At 40.1% G+C, this 20,181-nt stretch overlaps 2 protein-coding genes across 5 annotated transcripts in view; one reads left to right on the forward strand and one right to left on the reverse strand.

The window, feature by feature from the left end:
* Positions 1 to 6,969, forward strand: part of CLIP4 (CAP-Gly domain containing linker protein family member 4) — a 49,002-nt gene extending 42,033 nt beyond the window's left edge. For both annotated transcript variants that reach the window (XM_084514523.1, XM_084514522.1), the window contains exons 13-18: positions 254 to 394; positions 826 to 960; positions 2,740 to 2,863; positions 3,660 to 3,724; positions 4,392 to 4,464; positions 5,086 to 6,969. In XM_084514523.1, the coding sequence (XP_084370649.1) occupies positions 254 to 394; positions 826 to 960; positions 2,740 to 2,863; positions 3,660 to 3,724; positions 4,392 to 4,464; positions 5,086 to 5,407 (860 nt within the window). In that variant the 3' untranslated portion in view covers positions 5,408 to 6,969. The remainder of the gene's footprint in view (positions 1 to 253; positions 395 to 825; positions 961 to 2,739; positions 2,864 to 3,659; positions 3,725 to 4,391; positions 4,465 to 5,085) is intronic.
* The window catches only part of ALK (ALK receptor tyrosine kinase), a 282,098-nt gene continuing 268,473 nt past the window's right edge, over positions 6,557 to 20,181 (reverse strand). For all 3 annotated transcript variants that reach the window (XM_084514520.1, XM_084514519.1, XM_084514521.1), the window contains 6 exons: positions 19,486 to 19,583; positions 18,300 to 18,392; positions 16,452 to 16,553; positions 15,088 to 15,222; positions 14,440 to 14,530; positions 6,557 to 13,399 (listed from right to left, as the gene is read on the reverse strand). In XM_084514520.1, the coding sequence (XP_084370646.1) occupies positions 12,695 to 13,399; positions 14,440 to 14,530; positions 15,088 to 15,222; positions 16,452 to 16,553; positions 18,300 to 18,392; positions 19,486 to 19,583 (1,224 nt within the window). In that variant the 3' untranslated portion in view covers positions 6,557 to 12,694. The remainder of the gene's footprint in view (positions 13,400 to 14,439; positions 14,531 to 15,087; positions 15,223 to 16,451; positions 16,554 to 18,299; positions 18,393 to 19,485; positions 19,584 to 20,181) is intronic.

Raw genomic sequence — 20,181 nt, forward strand, 5'->3', positions numbered from 1 at the left:
TCTGGAGACCTCTTACAGCACTAAACTAGCACCGTATTCCCAAGGGAGAACCAGGTCCACCTATGTTATTCCTGACGTGTGTTTAACTACTACTTAAAAACAAACAAACAACTTTTAATTTTGACCCTTTACTTTGCATTCTTCCCACTGTATGGAGAACAGATAACTTCCCTCATGCAGGAGCTTTCTATTCTGCTTAGTCTGTCCATTTCCAAATGTGATCTCTGAAGGGCTATTTCCTTTTGTCTTGTAGGTTTTCCTGGATACAGCAGCTCTTCCTCTTCTACTACCTCCTTAGAAGGCAAGCAGAATTATTCTAAGAAGCGGAACTCAACTAGCAGCAATAAAAAGCCACTTACTAGAGCGTCTTCTGTCTCATCTAAAATTAGTGCCGGTATGATACGTTTTCTCAAGGAATATTTTCAAGTGAGAAAGTTTACTGTTGTATTAAATACTTGCATGGAACTACTTGGGCTGTTTCAGAATATGAGATGGTTAAAGAAAGGCACTTGAAAGTAGGTTATTGATAAACTTAAGCTTTGCGGCTTCGTAATTTTCTGTAACATCTGCAAGCAGAAAAATGTTATATCTTGTCACTGTGCCTTTCAGCTCATAGAGAAAAGGCCGTAGTCCACAACTGTCCACTGGAGCAAAGCAATTCTTTGTCTAAGCAAATTTGTGTTGCTATGTATTAAAGGTACACTATGTTACTTGGATATTTGGATTGATATTTGACCAATCAAGTGGTTTACTATCTACTAAGATTTTCTTTAATTTTAAAGATATAACATTAACGGTGTGAAATCTTGTTCTTCTCTTGAACAGGGCTGTACAGTTCTTCTTCATCTACGAGGAAATTTCCTTTCAATGAGGGAGAAATTCAAGTTGGAGACAGAGTACTGGTGGTAGGACAGAGAACAGGCACCGTTAGATTTTGTGGGACGACAAAATTTGCACCAGGTAGTTGCAATGCACCTTGTGTATGTTGTAGAACCAATTTGAAATAGCTTGCACATGAGGACAAGAAGGAAACCATTGATAACTCCTTATTTTTAACTCCCTCCAAAATATTCTAAATTTACTGGTTTGTTTTTTTGTTTCAAAGTTCTCTTTCTCCTATGTTTCATTGAATATATATATGTGTGTGTGTGCGTGTATAAATTAGGAAAAATATAAAAACCACGTTGCAGTGTATCCAGACATTTTCAAACAGATTGAGTTGACCTAAATTATGGAAACAGTTTTTTGACTACTTATTCTTTTTAAACCACATTCTGTTCTTTATGTCTGTATCTTTTAATAAGATTATAATATTATTGTAAAATCAATGCATAATTGCCATTGGCTGGCAAGTATTATTGGTTTAAGTACCTGGTTTAAAGTCCACTTAATTGATACATAATGAGCAATACTCTTGTCTTGATATTTGGTGGCATCAACATTTTAAAAAAGAAAAGAACATGTGAGATTGCAGTGCAAACTACATATTTCCTTAATTCTCATCACTTCCCCCAATTTCATTTTAGGCAGTCCTTGCTTAAGATACTGTATTTAACTAATTCTACACTTCTGTGTGATCACTCTTACATTCTTATTACTTCTTACAAAGTAAACAATGAGAAAAGGACCAGTTCCTAAATACACTCTAAGAAGTTTAAAACCAGAACACTGTTTGACAGTTTGTATCCTCCCTTTCAAATGCAAATTAAGGAAAGATTTTTTTTGGTGAAAAGTATGGTATTGCAAGAAGCAAGGATGGGAAAAGCTAGTAAAAACAGCTTTGCAAAGCTAGTAGTAACATGCATTTTTAAATTTCAATTTTAATATCAAAGCTCTGTCAAGTTACCAGAACTCTATTTCCTATTCATTTTGCTGCAAAATGCAGATATTTATTTAATTCTGAAAACAGGAAGGAGAGAGTTTCTAACAAACCGAGACCTCCTAATTCATGAGTTGTCATTCCTGAGTTTCACGAGCTGATTATTAGAATTACCATTTTATCCAGTGCCTTAGTACCAAGTGACTTTAATTAAATTTTTGAATCTTTTGGAGATGGATATCATAAGGCCTGCTAATGGAGTACAAAATTTAGCACATTTACATAATTAGCTCTCATTTATCATGGGTTATGAATGGCTTATTATCATCTTGATGCCTACTCAGTGTTCTGTATGAGATGAATTGCTGGCAAGTTGTGATTCTTATACCCTATACTCAATATCATACAGTCACCCTTAATATTTGCAGTAATTGTAACTTGCTAGCTGGAGAGAAGGAATGAATTAATGTCAGAAATTAAATTTTAGCTTTGATGATCTCAGATGAGGCATAAATCATGTGGTCAGAGGACTGAAGAGGGAAACTTGAACCTCCACTACTGTTCTTTCATATCTCCTTTTTGTCAAGTAGCCCCTGTTGCAATTGGTAACAATTCCATTCAACTTTAGTTTAAATATCAAAGGTTTTTACTTTGTGTTAATTAAAATGCTGTTATTTTTTTTTTTGAAAACATATACAATAAATCTAAAGATAATTATTCTGGTACTTTTTTTTGTAATAAACTTTTTTTTTGTATGTATGTTATTAGGTAGATAGACAGTTTTTAGCTGGAAACTATTTTCTTAATGTGGGTGAATATCAACTGTACCAACAATCTGGATAAAGGAAAGCCTGTGGTGTGTGTGTGTGTGTTTTTTTTTTTTTAAATAACCATGATTTTATTGTTTTTAAATCTTGTAGGGTTCTGGTGTGGAATTGAATTGGACAAGCCTCACGGTAAGAATGATGGTTCAGTAGGAGGTGTTCAGTACTTCAGTTGTCTTCCTAGATACGGTATATTTGCACCACCATCTCGTGTTCAGAGGTAAGCACTGAGGCAGGTTTAATATTTGTATTGCCAAACGCTTTCTTAATATATTTCCAGTGGAAAATGAAGTTTTGCAGCAGATATGGAAGAAATAATCTCTTTATTCTGCTAATGGAAGTTTATTACCTCCATTAAAAACTTTATGGTTCTTAGATCAGCTTTTTGAAAGCAGAATATAAATTGGAAATGCAGCTCCATTTCCGTTGCTGCTACTTCAAGTATTTTCATTCCAGGGCCTCCATTTCTAGTACAATCTGGGTCATGAAAGTTAGATTTAATGAAAACAATCCTAATGCTCCACGCAAAATTCGGTTATAAAAGGAAGTAGCCTTTGGGCTTGACTAGAAATACCATTTCATTCCTAATTGCACAGAAGACTCAAAACATCCACCAAGCTAATTTGTAGCCTCTCCATTTGGTTTTGGAAGAAGATCTGAGATATACCGTGCTCTTTCCTGCTATATTTGAATCCTGTTACTCTGCTAGAGCTTCTTTCTTTTCTTTCCCTTAACGTCCTATCTGAGCCACACTGTTAAAGAACTTTGCCTCAAAATTATACATGCTCTCTGTCTGTTAATAAAAGACTTTCCATAGTAACTTGCTTGTTGCAAATCAGTAAGTTCACCTCTTACATACCAGCCTTATTACAATTAAAATGTTGGTGTCTTTTGAGAGTGGATGGGGAAGGGAAATGATTAGAACTTAATCAACATTTGACAAGAAGTACTCCAGCAGGAGTTCTGTTAAAAGTTGAGTTTAAATGACTTCTTCATTTTATTATTGCTTTTTTTAGATTAACAGGTTCACTGGATTCTCTCGCGGAGACTTCATCAAGTAAAATAAATCACAGTTTTCCAGGTAGGTGTGAAAGACATTGATTTGGTTTATGTAGCCTTCTACCATTCTTCAACTAGTACCTACTACACAAAGCTAACCTCTGTGAAAGCAAAAGGGATTTTCAAGGAACCTAAATGCCAGCAAACGGTCTGACTGTTCGATCCTAAAAATGAAGCCCACAGTTGCTGGCTGCAGAATGAAATGTGGAGTACCATGTTATTAACCCTGTCCTTGTGGAAATAATTACATCAGAGTTAAGACTCTTGACACTTTTCCCTTATTACTGTATTGCACTCTAATCATAGTAATCATAAATTGAACCCAGTCCTTCATCCCCTGGTGAGGGGATCAGTGTAGGGAGAGGCGCATACAGAATTGCTAAAACTTCTGTGAGATACTTGAAGTAGTCACTTTTGGTTTTCCTTACCTAAGATTTTTTGTGAAAAGGCTGCTTCAAATTACCTTTGTTTGGTTTGTTAAATTTATTTCATCTCGGAACATTTGAACATGTTACAGACACTAATTTTCATGAGAAGTTTCAACATTTAATTTCCAAATTGGCAGGGAGACCGTGTAGCAAAGGTAGTGGAAACAGTATAAAAATAAAAACAGAAAAAATGAGCTCATAAACAACAACCAAAAAAAACCACCTGTAAGTTCTACACAGTCTATTAACCTTTTCATTTAGGTTTTAGGCGCAGCTTAAGCACAACTTCTGCATCTTCACAAAGAGAGATAAACAGAAGAAACTCCTTCGTTAGGTGAGTATTTAAGTTTAAAATGGGTGGGTGAGCTGGCTGTTAGCTTTGCTGTTTCTTGTTCAAAAGAAAATATTTGTGCTTAAAAAAAACTAGATACATGTCCACTCTTTTTTTCTTGGAAGATTTTTCTTTGAAGATTAAGCAGTAGTCAACCATTTTTCTGTGGATATCCAGGATTACACTCCTGGAACACAGAATATTGTATTCAACATTGTATTCAAGAATACAACATTCAAGGTGGCATCAAAATGGTTTTCCAGTTGTTAATCACTGCAAATTCTCCAAGTTCTTGTATTTTTCACACAGCTCTTTGAAGTCCAGAATACTGACTGACCTTTGCACATTAAAAGTTGTTTTGGCTAAACTCTTTCAAGCCCCAAACAAAATGTGTTGTACTGCTTAATTTGCCAATATTGTCAACTGTGCTAAACATCAGGAATCCAAACATTTCAGAATACGGTGTATTCTAATATATTAAAATTATGTTTTGCTATTAACATGAAATCAAAACCGTTTTTTTTTTTAAAGGAGTTTGAGAGTTTTTCTTGCCCTGCATTAAATTACAAATTTGCCTTGGGTGTTTTACAGAAATAAAACTTTCTTTTCTGCTTTTCAAACTAGGTCTAAGAGCTCTATGTCACGGCACAGCTGGAGTAACACCAGTGCAACTACCACTGAGGGACTGGTGAAGCTGCACGAAGGCTCGCAGGTTCTTCTGACCAGCTCCAATGAAATGGGTACAATCAGGTATATTGGTCCTACAGACTTTGCACCGGGGATATGGCTTGGACTTGAACTCCGAAGCGCCAAGGGAAAGAATGATGGCTCTGTAGGGGAAAAGCGCTATTTCACCTGTAAGCTGAACCATGGGGTCTTAGTTCGACCTAGCAGAGTAACTTATCGCGGGATTAATGGGGCAAAACTTGTAGATGATATTTGCTGAGCCAAAATATGCTACAAAGTAGGAAATCAAAGCACACAAGAACCTCATCTAGATTTCCACCTTATGTTTTGAACAAGTAAACCTGTATTTGTATTTAACATATATATATTATATATATGTGCATATAAATATATATATATTGTGTGTGTGCGTATGTGTGTATATATATGCATATACACACATATTAAGAAGTAAACACACTATTCTGTTTCTCTTAATGAAACAGCTCTTACCTGGGAAAAGGTACTCTTACTCCAAAGGCTTTTGGGTTTGAGATGCTGTATTATTTGAATCATGCTCCAGTTGGAGAACGCTAGTATATCCAGTGTTCTCTAAAGTTGCTTCGTGATTCATATAGTATTTAAACAATTTTCTTCCATGTAGTAATGAACTGACAATGCTTCATGCATCGCCTGCTTTTGATAGAGGTGGTTAATGAGCGACATGTGTTTCCTAGACACTTTGACAATTTCAATACCAGCTGCTAGCAATAAAAAAGGCAAAAAAGACATTTTTTTTTTCAAGCACTTGAAGTATTTCTATATTTTATCATCAGATCCATACTCTCTTTACCCCCCTGCCATTATCCCCTCCTGAATATAGAAGGGCTGATAAATGCAAGTATTTGTGGCTATCCTAGTGAATGAATTAAGTGAAAAGCCTATAAAAACACACAAAGACACTGCATGTAGTTGTTAAATGCACTTTTTGTTGTATGTATTTGTTGAAAGAGTTTCCTGTAAGAAGCACTCTTTAAAATAATGCACTTTGCACTCTCTTGGAGAGCTTTCCCTCATTTTTAAAGGTATTTTTTTGTTGTTTGGTTGGTGTGCTGCAGGCTATGAGTATCGCAATTTTTAAGTGCAAATGAACCCAGAGTGGAACTACACATAATAGATACATTATAAATATTAAGTCTGTATAAGTACAGCATGGTAATTCCTGCCAGTGGTGTGGGTTATACGCAGGGTTTTCAAGCAAGCTATTAACTAGCTATTTGTTTGTTACTGATGTTTCTTTTTGTTTTGTTTGGAACGGTATCCAGTATAAGTTTATTGTAAGAGTCTTATGCTAAATTAAGGCTAATTTTAGGAACAGCACTGTAACACAATGTGAGGTGACATTTGCATATCAGCTTTTTAAAAAAACAGATAGTATTTTGCCCATGTTTTAAACATGTAATGTATTTTAATTGCTCACTATCTTACTGAATATTATCAGGGTGGTTTTGTATTCCAGAATGGTCATTTTATCCTTAAATGATCTGCCTGCTTTTATCTACTTGAAAGAAGTGACACTATAATTACATCTTAATATACTATTTTTAGACAGAATTCTGCTGCTATTATGTTATTTTAACAATTAATGTAGCTATTTTTCCTGAGCTGTATTTAAAATACTGCATATTGTATTCTAGCTTATGGACATTTAAATTGAATATAAAACCTGTAAATTTTTAATGTAAAAAATTGATGCTTTATATTTGAAGATGTACTGAACATTACTTTGTCCAATATCTGTTTCTTGCTGGTATTATTAAAATGAAACCCTGGTGAATAGTATAGGACGGTAAAGAGAAATTTCATTATGTCCTTACAGAACATACATCTTTTCTCTCACTTCTGTTCTTATGTAAAAATTATGTAAACAGGATGTTGTAGTGTGCTCTGCAGTGCACAGGAGAGGTCCCTTTTCAGTTAAGAGAGGAAGGAACCAAAGCATGTGTGGGGAAACGGACAAGAGAGGTGCATGCCTAAAACCTGCTCAGGAGTTTTGTTAACTAAACCATGGTAATATCTTGCCAGGGGATAGTAAGCACATGGATAAACAAGTGAAGGAAAATAAATAATTCTATAAATGTTGGTCCTAATTTTAAGGAATGTTTCTTGAGAAAGTAGATACCTAAGGCGTAGGAGTGGAACAGAGGGGAAACAAGGGAGCATTTCAGGGCAGGAGCTCTCTTTTCCTGTGCCTGTCATAGGACTTACCTGTGGTACTTCACTGTAATAAGTTTATAATCAGACCTACGAAAAGTCATGTTGTTCTCTGTTTATACTAGCCACTTTCCTTTGGGTGAAAGCCAACCTTTGTTGCTTGTAATAGAAGGAACAGCACCTTTCTCTTCTGTAAGAAGCTTGGAGGGTACCTAGATTTACAACACAACCAAGTCTTAAACATGCTGCTGCTAGCCAGAAAGATGGCAGTCTCTGTTTGGCACCACACCTGCTCCTTTTGCGCAGGTGTGCCTGGTTACTTCTTCAACTGACCTGATGCTGATACAGTCATTATACAACCCAACACAGAAGAAGCCATTTACAGTCATTTTATTTGTCTTCATGCCTTTTTGGTTCACTACACTTGTTTACAATACAAATACACTATTCAATACAAAATACTCAATGACCATATGGTAGTATTTTTCTTCATAGTATCCCTGAAGTGCAGGCCCTTCCTTTATCAACAGTGTTGCATAAACTACTGTACATGAGACAGACATTCCTATAATGAAGCTTTGTTACTAGAAGAAGCCAGGTGCAGACAATTCAGGCAATTTCCTGTGATGGGTTTAACTTTGGGACAGATGCTTTGTGATGTCTTTGCAGCTGTGAAAGGCTGTTTTATGCTATTCCTATGTCAAAGTTCTTGTCCCCAAAAAGACAGGCTCAGTAAGAGGAGCAAACGTGCAAAATTCAATCCTTCATATTCTATTTCAGACCTCTTACCTCTTGTCTAAACATTTGTGCCCAGTGGTGCTGCAGTTACTTTCACACTGAGCCTTTGTCCTTTTGTGAACACACAGGAGTGAAGTGAAGCAAGTGGACCAGTGACATTACACCACTGAAAGATGTGACTCGGCCAAATTTACGCAGATTTTGAGCTTTTAGTCTGTGGTACCTGACCTCCCTTCCCTGATACAGCAAAGCCCCTCTCTTGCCACCACTCCTTCTACTGTTCCTTGAGGAAGCAGAACAACCCAGACTTCTGGCCTTTGCTTCATTTCCAAGCATGTGATATGGAAGCAAGGTTCAGTAGTAAAAACAAAGATGAAAGCACAACTGGAAAGGTAGATAAACAGGCATCCTAACCTACTTTACCTTCAGCAGCTTACAAATCAGCACAGAGTCAGAAAATCTACCTAACATCTACAGGAAACAGATAACATCTACAAGGAAACAAGTTGTTTTCAGAGTATGAGAGTGGTAGCACAGTATTTTCATATTCATTCTTTATATCCTGTAGATCGTACTGCTTCCTGCTTTTCCACTGCAGCATGAGACATACATAAGACTGGAATTTAAATATTGACAACGAAAAAGTTTAACAGTTTAAAAGCAAGTTCTGTACTTGCTTTTACATTTTACAATTTATGTTGTCTCAATAAATTGTACTAACAATTAAAAAACAATGGACAAAATTTTGTAAGAGATTGTAAATGACTTCAACTGTTTCTTCTACAATACTGTAAGCCTAGCGTGGAAGGGTTTAAGAAGGGGATTTACACATGCTGGGATGCTCTTTGGTCTGTAACTTAAGCCCATGGCTCACTGGAGCTTTCAGAACTGATCAGGTGTATCTTCCCAGACACAGAAATTTGGTATTTGTACCTCAAATAATTGACTGGACAAAATGCTTTTGCTAGTGCTTTACATCCAAAAGAAACAGGCTAGAGAGCCAAACTGGTAGAAAGTGAAATACAGACATGGACACTGACTGCTTCCAGTTATAACAGAAATGCTATAATAAATTCTATTAGATATCTTCTTGTACAGAATTTAAGGTACTGTCTCATCATTAACAACTATGACAAGTTACTCAGCTCCTTACAGACAAACGGAGTCCATTACCTCTAAAACATCATCTGCTAGCTCCCCCCAACCTCTGCCTGGAAAAGACAGTTATTTTTTTTCCTACCTCTCTGGACGAACTCCTGCTGGTAATTCTTCAACCCAGGGCATAACTGCAGGGTAACTGCTGCTACCGCATGCGTACTGCTACATGAAGCAGGACTTCATAGACAGATAATTCCTGTCACAGCCCTTCAGATAATTTTGGGTGGGACAGCAATAAAAACTGAAGTTCAAGTTGCTAACTTAGCAATAGAGGAAACTGGGTTTATTATTAAGGAAAGCTTTCTTTACAACATCCCGGTGGTTGATATAAATAAAATGGTGTTTTAATACTGAAATCCTGGAATGATTTCAGCAACAGGACATACATTCATTCATTTGAAGTTAATGCAATCAGAAAGTGACCAGGAAACTGTCATTGATGCAGCCTGCATGGAAGTGGGAGAGAACCCTTTGGTCCAGACAATTAATTCGTAGAAATAATTCGTCATTGATTCTAAGAAACAAGACATGCAAAATCTCCAAACTTTGTTTCTGAGTATCGCATTTTGATCAGCATCAGTACTTACAGAGCAGTTTGTGCAAACTGGAGCTTGGAGCTTAGACAGCAAACTGGTACACAAAACTAAATGCTCACTGTGGACGAGCTCAGAGATGTTGTTTTTTTACATTAAAAAGAAGTACAAACTGGAGTTCTAAAGTCCTCTGCATTTCAAGTGTTAAGAGGCAGGGGAGGGTTTTTTTTTTTTGAAAAGATACACAACAACAACAGAAAACACCAAAGCCAACAACAAACTAAACAAAAACAACCAAAAAAAGCATTTCATTTTGGAGACACGAAGGAAGCTTACTTAAAGCCAACTGCTAGTGCAAGAACCATACCCAGTGGACTGGAGAATTTCAGTAGTAATTCACCATTTTGCCTGACCAGTTATCTTCCTCGCATATTGCATAGGTAAGAAGCAGTAACGTGCTCCTTCATCGTTTACAATGTTCACTCTTTGAGACTATTTTGTTCAAACTTTTATGATAATGTAACTGCACAGCACAAACAGCAGCGTAGTACACATGCTATCACCATGGCTGGAGAAAGCATGCTCCTTAAGCATGCATCACATTTTGCTGCTCGTTCTTTTAAGCTTCTCTAAGAATGCTACATCATAACCTGGTAGGTTATCTGCATTTCTGCAGCAGCAGAGCTGCTGCCTCAGATATAAGAGTAATTTCAACTCAACAAAGATCATTAACGTTCAATGTTTTTGTTCTTCTGTATTCTGTAAGAATACCCGTCAGTACACAGTTCAGATTCTGTCCTCAGTCACACATAAGAGGCAGGACAGCAAAAACTCTACTCCTATGCAAAGATGAGCTACAGAAAACAATGAGGAGCTGCAACCCATTCGAAAATGAGAAAGCAAGAATATTCAAATGAAAATTGCTATTATATGTGAATAATATTGTGGTGCAAGAAAATTCTCTGATAGTGCTTACCTGCTGAATTAATCAGCTTTCCTGAGACTCCACAAACCTACCTCATTGACTTTACTGAGGTAGAAAGAGTGGCCAGTGTGACACTAACACAGTCTTAAGCTAGACAGACTCCTTCTCCAGTGGCTAGCGGCATGAATAGAACTACAAACATAGCGACCTCACCAATCACAAATATTTTCTTAATTCAAGCTAAAGCAGCCCGCATACAGCAGCAGAACACCCAAAGGTAACCTTAGTTATCACCACCAAGCTCATGCAGCAGCGGTGCAATGGATCACTGGCAGTTCCTCACTCAAGCTTGTCAACACAAGAGCACATCTCCATTAACTGACTACCACGCACAATTTGGCATTATTGCAAAGAAATAAAATAGCTCTACATACCAGAGATGTGAGAAAAGCAGGTTAGGAGAGAACACTACTTCTCTCTGTGCTCCTCCCTTACCCCCAGTTACTTCTTTTTTTTTTTTTTTTTTAAGGGCGGTGTCCCAAACCAAGCCCTCTGATTGCCAGCTGCATATCTCAAAGGTTAACGGCATGTAAACGCAGATACTGGTTGGTTTGCTTAAGCAGACAGAAAGCTTACCTCAATATTTGGAGCCAGGGCCAGATTCAGAATTACTTCACTGAAGGAAGAGTCTTGGCCTGAAGAACACCTTCATATTCCTTTGCTGATGCCTCAGAAGACTCATTTCTATAGAAATAGGCACCTTCTTTTCAGATAATTTTCATTAGTGCTCTAACAGCTCCGTGCACCTGTGAGTTAAAGTTACTAATGCACATCTTTACACGTGAATCATTTCCTACATCTATGTTTTGACAATACAGTTACTGGAATGTTTTTCATGCACAAGGTGTACAAATGAATCAATACAGCGTTTGCTTTTAAATCACGATCATATACATATTTTGTTAAAAAAACAAGGGCTTTAAACCCTTCAAATAGAAACAGTATCTGGCATCTGGAGTGTGGCACAATGTCAGTGGCCTTTGTGTTGTTCTTGCTTGTACATGGTATGTGAAAGGCTACTTTAAACCTCTGAGATATGCAGATGGCTGTCCATTTTCAGGGCACAGCTGAAGTTTCTGTCATAATCACGGTCCTTTAAAGCTTCACTTCGGTTCCACGTGACGTGCACAAGTTGTGATGAAGGACATTTCTACTTCTGTAGGCCAGAAGGAATTTTACAGGGATTTACTCAGTTTTAGCGCTTAAGCACAGGAGAAAAACAAACAACACAGAGAAAACCAACAACCGCCCCCACCAAACCACAATGCCTCACAGCATCTCACCCGTCCTCTATGCTTCCTGTTGCTTCTTTCAAGCAATTCAGTACGACCAGGCTTTCTATTGCCCTGCTATCCCACCATAACTACTATACATTCAAGGACTTTCAACGACTAGGCTGGAGCTGGAGCACAACTTGGGAAAGTGCCATTGTGTCACCAAAGTTGTCTCCTTTCTCACTTTGGATGAAGGATGCTCTCTACCCAAACCCACTAAAACCTCTGCCAGCTGCAGGTGCTCTCCAAGCATTCCTTAGCAACAACAAGTTTGGCACGGAAAATCCCAGACCTGAAACACTCAAGGCAGTGAGGTGTGGCTTTACGCTTAAGCAGAGAATGCACAACTAAGAAAAGCTCACAGGAAGGGCATGACAACAACCATGCGTATGAGTTAATGCGATAGGAAGCTGGGCCTCGCAGTTAACATTTGTTTCCTTTCTCTTCCCGCCCTCCCCCTTGTTTCTTTTACTGTACTGGGGCTCTGGTGATTTGAAGCCTCTTGGGTTATTTGAAATTACAGCTTTGAAGGTGGCACTTTTGGAGCAAGTTGGCACAAATAGAAGGTAATGCTGTCACGTCCCTTGCTTGTGGCGTACTGGGTAACAGGACATCTCCTCAAGGCTTGGGGCCACAGGTGGAAAAGTCAAGAGGGTAGAGGGCTCTCAAGGCCCATGCTGAGTTATGTGGCTCTTGTTTCTAAGGGCGGGGTCCTCGTAACTGCTAGCACAAGGTGGCGTGGAGGCTTCCAAAGGTAAGCCCTGCTGTTGGTATCCGTAGTTGACATTCCCACAGGGGAAGTGACGGAGCCTAAAGAGAGGCACTTCTTTAACACTCGCTGTTAGGGAAGATGGCTCTAATAGCAGGGAGGAGCCTGGTAGCCTGCCAGTCACAATGTTGGGCCCCACAGTACAGTTTCCTTCGTGTCCCAAATTCTCCCTCTCAGGCATCTCTTTCTCCAGCAGAGGATTGTTTCTGCTGGCCTGCTTCTCCGCAAACCAGGAACCATAGGTTGGATTCCAGAGGTTGGTGGGCTTGTTTCTGGAGCCCCGGCCTTTGTGCAGCTCAGAAGGGGGGTTGGACTGGGTGTAGGCCATGTTGATATGTCCCCCAGCTGGAGCTGACTGCACCTTCCCGGGGACTGGCGGTTCCAAGGCTCCCGCTTTCCCTAAAGCTTTTCCAGCAGTGATGGCTGATGGCAGGGGTGGTGGAGATGGCAGAGTTTGCTTGTCATCTTTTCTGTCTTGGTGTGCAGAAACCAAGAGAGGAGGAATTCCTTCTGGGTCTTCTGGGTGTATCGCTACCTTCTCTTCCTCTTCAACTGACGGGCCATATTCTACTGGCAAAGCAGTGTTGATGACATCTGGATCCTGCAGGAGAGACAAATAAGAATTTCTCCATGTCTGCTGCCATCACACATACTCAGACTCATTAAAAACCTGAAACATCTGACAACTGTCATTGCTATGATCAGAGACCACCTTTCCCAGACCATCTACAACCTACATTCCACGTGCAGAGGAAGCTGACAGTGTAATTAGCCATGAGAGACAATGGGATACCCATAAAATTAGACTCTTAAAAAAAATAGAGCAACACTAGAATTTACCACAGAACAGCAGAGAGAAAAAAAAACAATGAAAAACATTTTTTTTTTTTTTAATGTCCAGCCAATTTTCCTGTGGGGATGTTGTTTTGGAATCTATATTGTCTCAAAGTTCATAACATTCTCAGTTAATATTGAGAAAGTTTCAGCCATGAATGTATTGCCTCCACTCAACAGGGAGGAGTGAGAAGGCAGCACTGACAGATCCTTTGAAGCCCAAATCCACAGATACAGCAGCTTTGAGCTATTTAAGCAGTTTTGAAAATTAAACTGAGAGAAACATGGTGATCTGGGCAATCTTTAACTATTGCTAGACACCAAGGCAATCTATACGTAACAGAAAACACTGCCTCTCAATCCCAGGATCCAAACACTCATGAAAAACTGATCAAGCCTCCCAAACAGTGAGGGAAAGCAAGGTGACTGAGAAGAATAATTGCATGAGGTGACACAACAAACCCATACTGAGGCAGGCAGCAAAACATTTTCCAAGTTATTCTGCTCCATACTAGTCTGCTAAAAATGATGGTAAAAAAATCTGTGTCTTCATAAGCAGGAGAGATATTTGGTCTGCTATTTGTAGAGTTGTGTAACCATACACCCTTTTGGACATGAAAGACAGAAGGATCAACCACCTGATGGGGCAAATGTCCCATCAGCTGGTCCCAGGCTGACATCAGCCTTCCTGGACTGATGACTGCAGTAATGCAATGCCACCTTCTCATCTCACACTCTGGCTTGCCTAAACTCTTCATCAGCTGGAAACGTCTTCACCCATCTCATGGGAGATGAATGAACAGATACCTGAGTGCAGTACTCGATCCTCTCCAGTATTATGGCAAAGTTTGGCCTGTCTTCAGGCTGGTGCTGCCAGCACTGGGTCATAATGCGATACCTGAAAGAGCCGAACAAGAGATCTCATAAATGGCAGATCCTGCTGATACTTAACAGGTAGTCACTGCAGACTAGAAACCATAAGCACATGTTGCCACTCTCATTAATAAAGAGTACTCTGCATTCCCCAAAGTCAGACACCCGATGTACTGGTAACCACTGAAATGTGGCCACCAGTGGGGTGAAATCTACAGCCCATTAGAGAAATAACCCATTTGCCTGAAATTCTTGGGCAATTCATTAAAGGTAGGCAGGGGCACAGGCACTGGAACCCAGTTTTTCCTACCTGTGAACAAGCTTACACACTTGCAGTTTTACAGTCAGTCTAGGACAGAAATATTGCATGACCTTTGACCAAACAAGCAGTATCCTGTACTTTTCAAAGGGGTCCTGAATTCTTCTCCGAAGAAAACAGAAAAATTACCTGGCAGAGAAGTCACTGGCAATCAAAGTGCAATAAGGGAGACCAGCCAAGATAAAATCAATCTCAAAAGTCATTAACTTTTGACTAGAGAACAATATTCAAACCATGAATGCATCAAAGTTAAAATCTCATACACAGGGCCAGGGCAGTTTTTAGGTGGATCCATCCTTCCTCCATTGGTTACAAATTCCAGAACCTCTTGGTTACTTTTGCTAGGGTAGGGCATGTATCCCAAAGAGAATATCTCCCAGAGCAGTACACCAAAGGACCTGAATACAGAAGAGAAGGAAACCAAAATGAAGGAGACAGGAATGACCATCATCAATGAGGGGTAATGAAATAGACGTACAATCAGCACCGCTCCTTGCAGTCCATGCTCAACATGGAAGTCACTGCTGCAGGATTTGGACATACTAAATTCTATAGTTGTAAAGGTAGATTTTGAATTATTTTAAGAATGCTAATAGTTGACTGGTGAGTTGAGTCTACAATATAGGTATGTAAATCTGGTTGTTTTCCTCTTTTACTCAGCACTGCTCAACTAGATGTAACAAATGTGAAAGACTGTACTTTTCTGAGACATCAGCCACTCAGCAGTAGCCTGAACACTAACAACAACCTTTTCCTCTTCTGTAAGCTCCACTTCATGAAGTATGCCAGTGAATCCCCACTGATGCTCTGAGTCCCCTAAATTCCCATTTGTACCTCAGAGAGTAGGAAAACAGGAAAACTTTCCCTAGCTAACAGCAGTCCTGGGCTTGTGGTGTGGCTTGCAAAGCCCTGAGTCCAGAGGAGGGCCACAAAGGTGATCAGAAGGCTGGAGCACCTCTCCTATGAAGAAAGGCTGAGAGAGCTGGGGATGTTCAGCCTGGAGAAGAGAAGGCTTCAGGGAGACCTCAGTGCGACCTTTCAGTACTTAAAGGGGGCTTAGAAAAAGGATGGAGAAGGACTCTTTACTCAGGTAGATAATGACAGGACAAGGAGGAATGGTCTTAAACTAAAAGAGGACAGATTTAGATTAGACATTAGGAGGAAATCCTTCATTGTAAGGGTAGTGAGGCACTGGCACAGGTTGCCCGGAGAAGTTGTGGATGCCCCATCCCTGGAAGTGTTCAAGGCCAGGTTGGATGGGGCCTTTGCAGGGGTTTGGAGTTGGACAGTCTTTAAGGTCCCTTCCAACCCAAGCCATTCTATGATTTTAAAGCAGAGCCTACATCTGCCTCACTCTTCCTTCCCTGCCTGCTTGCTTCCTCAGCAGCACCTGCCTTTGCTGACCTTTCTGTTCCCTCATGTTCTCCAAGATTAATGGCTCTGAAGGACCTTGCTTTTTTTTTTTTTTTGCTTTTTTTTTTTTGCTTTTTTTTTTTTTTGCTTTTTTTCCTAAAGGGAAAATGAATAGGAATGTGTTTTTTACAAAATATTGAGACCTTACAAAAAAAGTTACAGTAGACAGGTATACACACATGCACACACAGATGAAGAAGTAAAGGAAGCAAACCATGTGTCTGTTTTTGATGTAAATATCCCTTCCATGAAAGCCTCGGGAGGCATCCATTTGACAGGCAACATTGCACACCCACCCTTCCGATAGTAGCTGGCTCTGCAGAGAACAAGAAAAACAGAGTCAGCCATGAATTCAGAAAGTGTTATTAATTCAGGATTTGTAAAACTATGAATATTAACATTATCAGCTGGAGGACAGACTAATTTAGGCAAAGCAGCGTGGCAGAGAAAATGCTGAAGAGGCCTGTTTCTTTTCAAGAAAACAGTGGAAATGGGCAGGCTGTGTAAGGACTGCTTTGCAACCTCCCTCACCTTAGGCTTGATCCAGTGAACCTGAATTATCCTTATCTACATGCATACTCAAGTGACTTACTCACATAGTAAGTTGCTGCTGGCAAAGCAATTATCCTGCTCTTTTCAGCCACAACAGGGTCTCCACCTCATCTCACAAGTCATCACCTCAAGCATCCCTATCAAAAATAAACAAAGCTTTTCCCAGATATACCCAGTCTTCAGCACTGCAAGTGGAATCCAAAACCCTTATTAAGACCAAGAAACAACAAGGAGAAAGTTTGGCCATTATTACCTGGGACAGGAGATAGAAAAATCACTTCTTATGCTCCTGAGACAGAAGGTACTTCAGTTGTTTTGTGATTTTCACTTAAAATAAAACCTACCAGCCCCAAGTCCTGTGCTGTTGGTTACAGTAGACTGCTCATGCAAGTCAGTATCACTGTTCATAACTATGCAGCCTGAGCATCTGAAGGGTATTCTCAGACACTGAAACGTGCAAACTTCAAAAGCAACTCTGAAAACTCAGCACCAAAGCATTCATCTTGACAGGTGGTTCTGCTGACTGTATGTGTGTTACAGATGTTACTTTTTCCCAGCAGAGTCTGATATGACAGAGGAGCAGGGTCTCTTTGTGAAAAGGGAGATAGGGAAGAAAAAAAGAAAAAAAAAATAAAAAATAAAAGGCAGTTCTCGTACACTTGGTTTTTGAAAGTAGAACTCTGTTAGCATCACCTCAGGCTGTCATACTGGCAGACCTCAGGCTAAGCAGAGGCAGGCCTGGCTTAGTCATTGCACAGAAGAATCCCCAAGCAGGAAAAAGAGAAGCTGAAGCTCTAGAATAAACAGTGTGTGTGACTGAGTACAAGGCTTTTCTTCCTCTGAGTCAGAGGCGAATCAATTCCCCAGCACAATAGCACATGGTGGTATAGCTAGAGGTGCTATTTAGAAGATGAGATATCAGACTGCAGCCCTGACTGCTCATGGTCATTAAAGGCTTCCTGATGACTCTTGCAACATCAGAGTAGTTTACCCTGTGTCCTGGCTGAATTCCAGTTTGGATGATTACATTTCTCTAACCTTCCTCTGCACCTTCCTCCTTTACCTGCATTAAATTGCAGAGATTTACTGATGACACCAAACCAAAGGGGGAGAGGTAGTATCAAGCAGAGGGATTAAACTCAAAAAGATTTAGGGTCACAAAACAGAAAGGCACATTAGTGCCATTCAGCGTGGAGAAAGTACAGGCAAGAAACTGTAGACAGTGTATGAGAGAGAAGAAAAAAGCCTTCCATAGTCATGAGGCTTCATTACACAGAAGAAAGCTCTCAGGGAGTGTGAAAAGTCTCCAAAGCACAGTTCAAATACAGATGAAGGCAAAAAAAAAAATAAATTAATATATTAGTTGGGATTCATTGGGGTTGGGTGTCTCCACTCTTGTCTTGCTAGAGTTAAACACAGCAGCGTGGGAGCTTGCTGTCCTACATGAACACTGCTCATCTCTCATTTTAGCGAGCTTCCACTTGTGGATACCCTTGGCTTTAGCTGTTACCTGTATATATCCCGGGCCATGCCAAAGTCTCCAATTTTAGCCACTCTTCCAGGCCCTCGGCAGGTAAGGAGGCAGTTCCTGGCAGCAATATCCCTACAAGAAAAGGCAAGAAAACCAAGAGTGAGAGAAGAATCATGTAATCATTTAATAATTTTGCAGAATAGTACCTATTTTCCTGAGGTGTAGAGACCACCCAGAAAAGTCAGTGTTTATGGGTAACTAGAGATGTCCCAAATTCTAATCTCCCACAACAGTTTGAGCAGTTCCACTCCTTAAAGACTTCCTCCTTAAACTTCACTTAATTTCTCCAGGGAGTTGCAAGCAGTGCAGCTGATTTCAGCAATGTACCAGTCCTAGCATCAAGATATCTGGGGAGTGATCCACTGACATGCTCCTACCATGCCAGTTCAAATGTTGTCAGACAAGCACCGTACTATCAGAGACAGGAAGAACAACATGCAGGTAGTGTTTTGGAGACAGGTATGGGCCTGAATCTGTGCATGCAGGTAAAGCTCCATCTCTGCTGAGCTGAAGTACACCCTGAAATGTGAATAATGTGGTGGCACCCCTTGTGGATAACTCAGAAAAGCAAACTACAGTCTGGCCATAGCAACTTCACAGCCCCTTGCAAAGCCACATGCTGGAACTGGGCTCTTCTGATGTAGGCAGAGTGGCCAAGCACTTTCATCATAAACAGCAGCAGTACAGGACTAGTGGGAGCCACAGAACAACTGCTGACAGCTTTACCTCCCTCCTGTTCTGCAGGAGCAGGTAACAGTAGTCACAAGGTGTACTTCTGGCTGTACTTGTACAGCTGTTCTTCAGGAGGGAGAAGAAAAGGGCTCCAGGATGAACAAAAAGACGCTAAGCAAAATTCACAATGGGGAGGGCTTTGAAGACTTCTGTCACAAGATTGCGTTTCCCTTTGCCAAGTAGCCAAACTGGCTGCATAAGTGCAGGCACTAAAAAAAGAGCTCAGGATCTCTGATAAAACTACAGACCTTTGCAACCTGATCTACAGCAGCATTTCTGTTAATTGCTTCTATTGTTCTGATTTTATCTGCCTTACTTAAAGTTGTTCAGCCACTAGAGAGCAGCAGGACATAAACATATCAAACAGGGCATTAGGAGTCCCTCTGGCCTGTCTGCAAGTCATGCCCTTGCTGACACTGATGACTTCACCTACCTGTGAATGAAGTGGTTCTCCTCCAGGTACTGACACCCACAAGCAATGTCACGAGCCACATGGAGCAAGTCCAGCATGGAGAGGGAGGAAGGCTGGTTCTGCCAAAAGACAAAGGACAAATATGGCTTAAAAGCAAGAACACAGCATGATTGGTTGTTGATACAACACAGGACATGCAGGCATGATGTCATACAAATCCCAGACAGAATCAGAACAGCTGGATGCAATTTCCCAGCTCCATCAGGATTCTCCTTTAAGGTTCTCCCTCTGTTTTGCAAGACACAAATGGATTTCCCCCAGTTCTCATGGGAGACACTTCTGAATTTTCAGCATGATATTTTTTTTTTTTGAGGAGGTATGTTGCCTCAACAGGTCCTCAGACACTTTCCTTATATCATTTCTAGTTCTTCTCTGAAGTCACCTTCAACATTGAGAATGACATTTTGTATAATGGCATGAGTCACATTTACTCTTTCCCTCCTACACATCCGTGTAGGTTTTATCTTGCCCCTCAGAGCATTGACACAGGTTTGCTTAGCCAATGGCTATGGAAGATGAGGGCTGCTAACTGCCTCTGCCTCTGATGAAGTCTATGGCCTTAGCCAGCAGGGGACAGGTGCTTTTGTGAAAAGGGCAGGCTGAGCAACAGCTCACATAGTGGGCTGAAACCAAACCACCAGCTTCTGCTCTGAGGTG

This window comes from Aythya ferina, assembly GCF_964211825.1.
Source record: "Aythya ferina genome assembly, chromosome: 3".
In the NCBI taxonomy this organism is placed as follows: domain Eukaryota; kingdom Metazoa; phylum Chordata; class Aves; order Anseriformes; family Anatidae; genus Aythya; species Aythya ferina.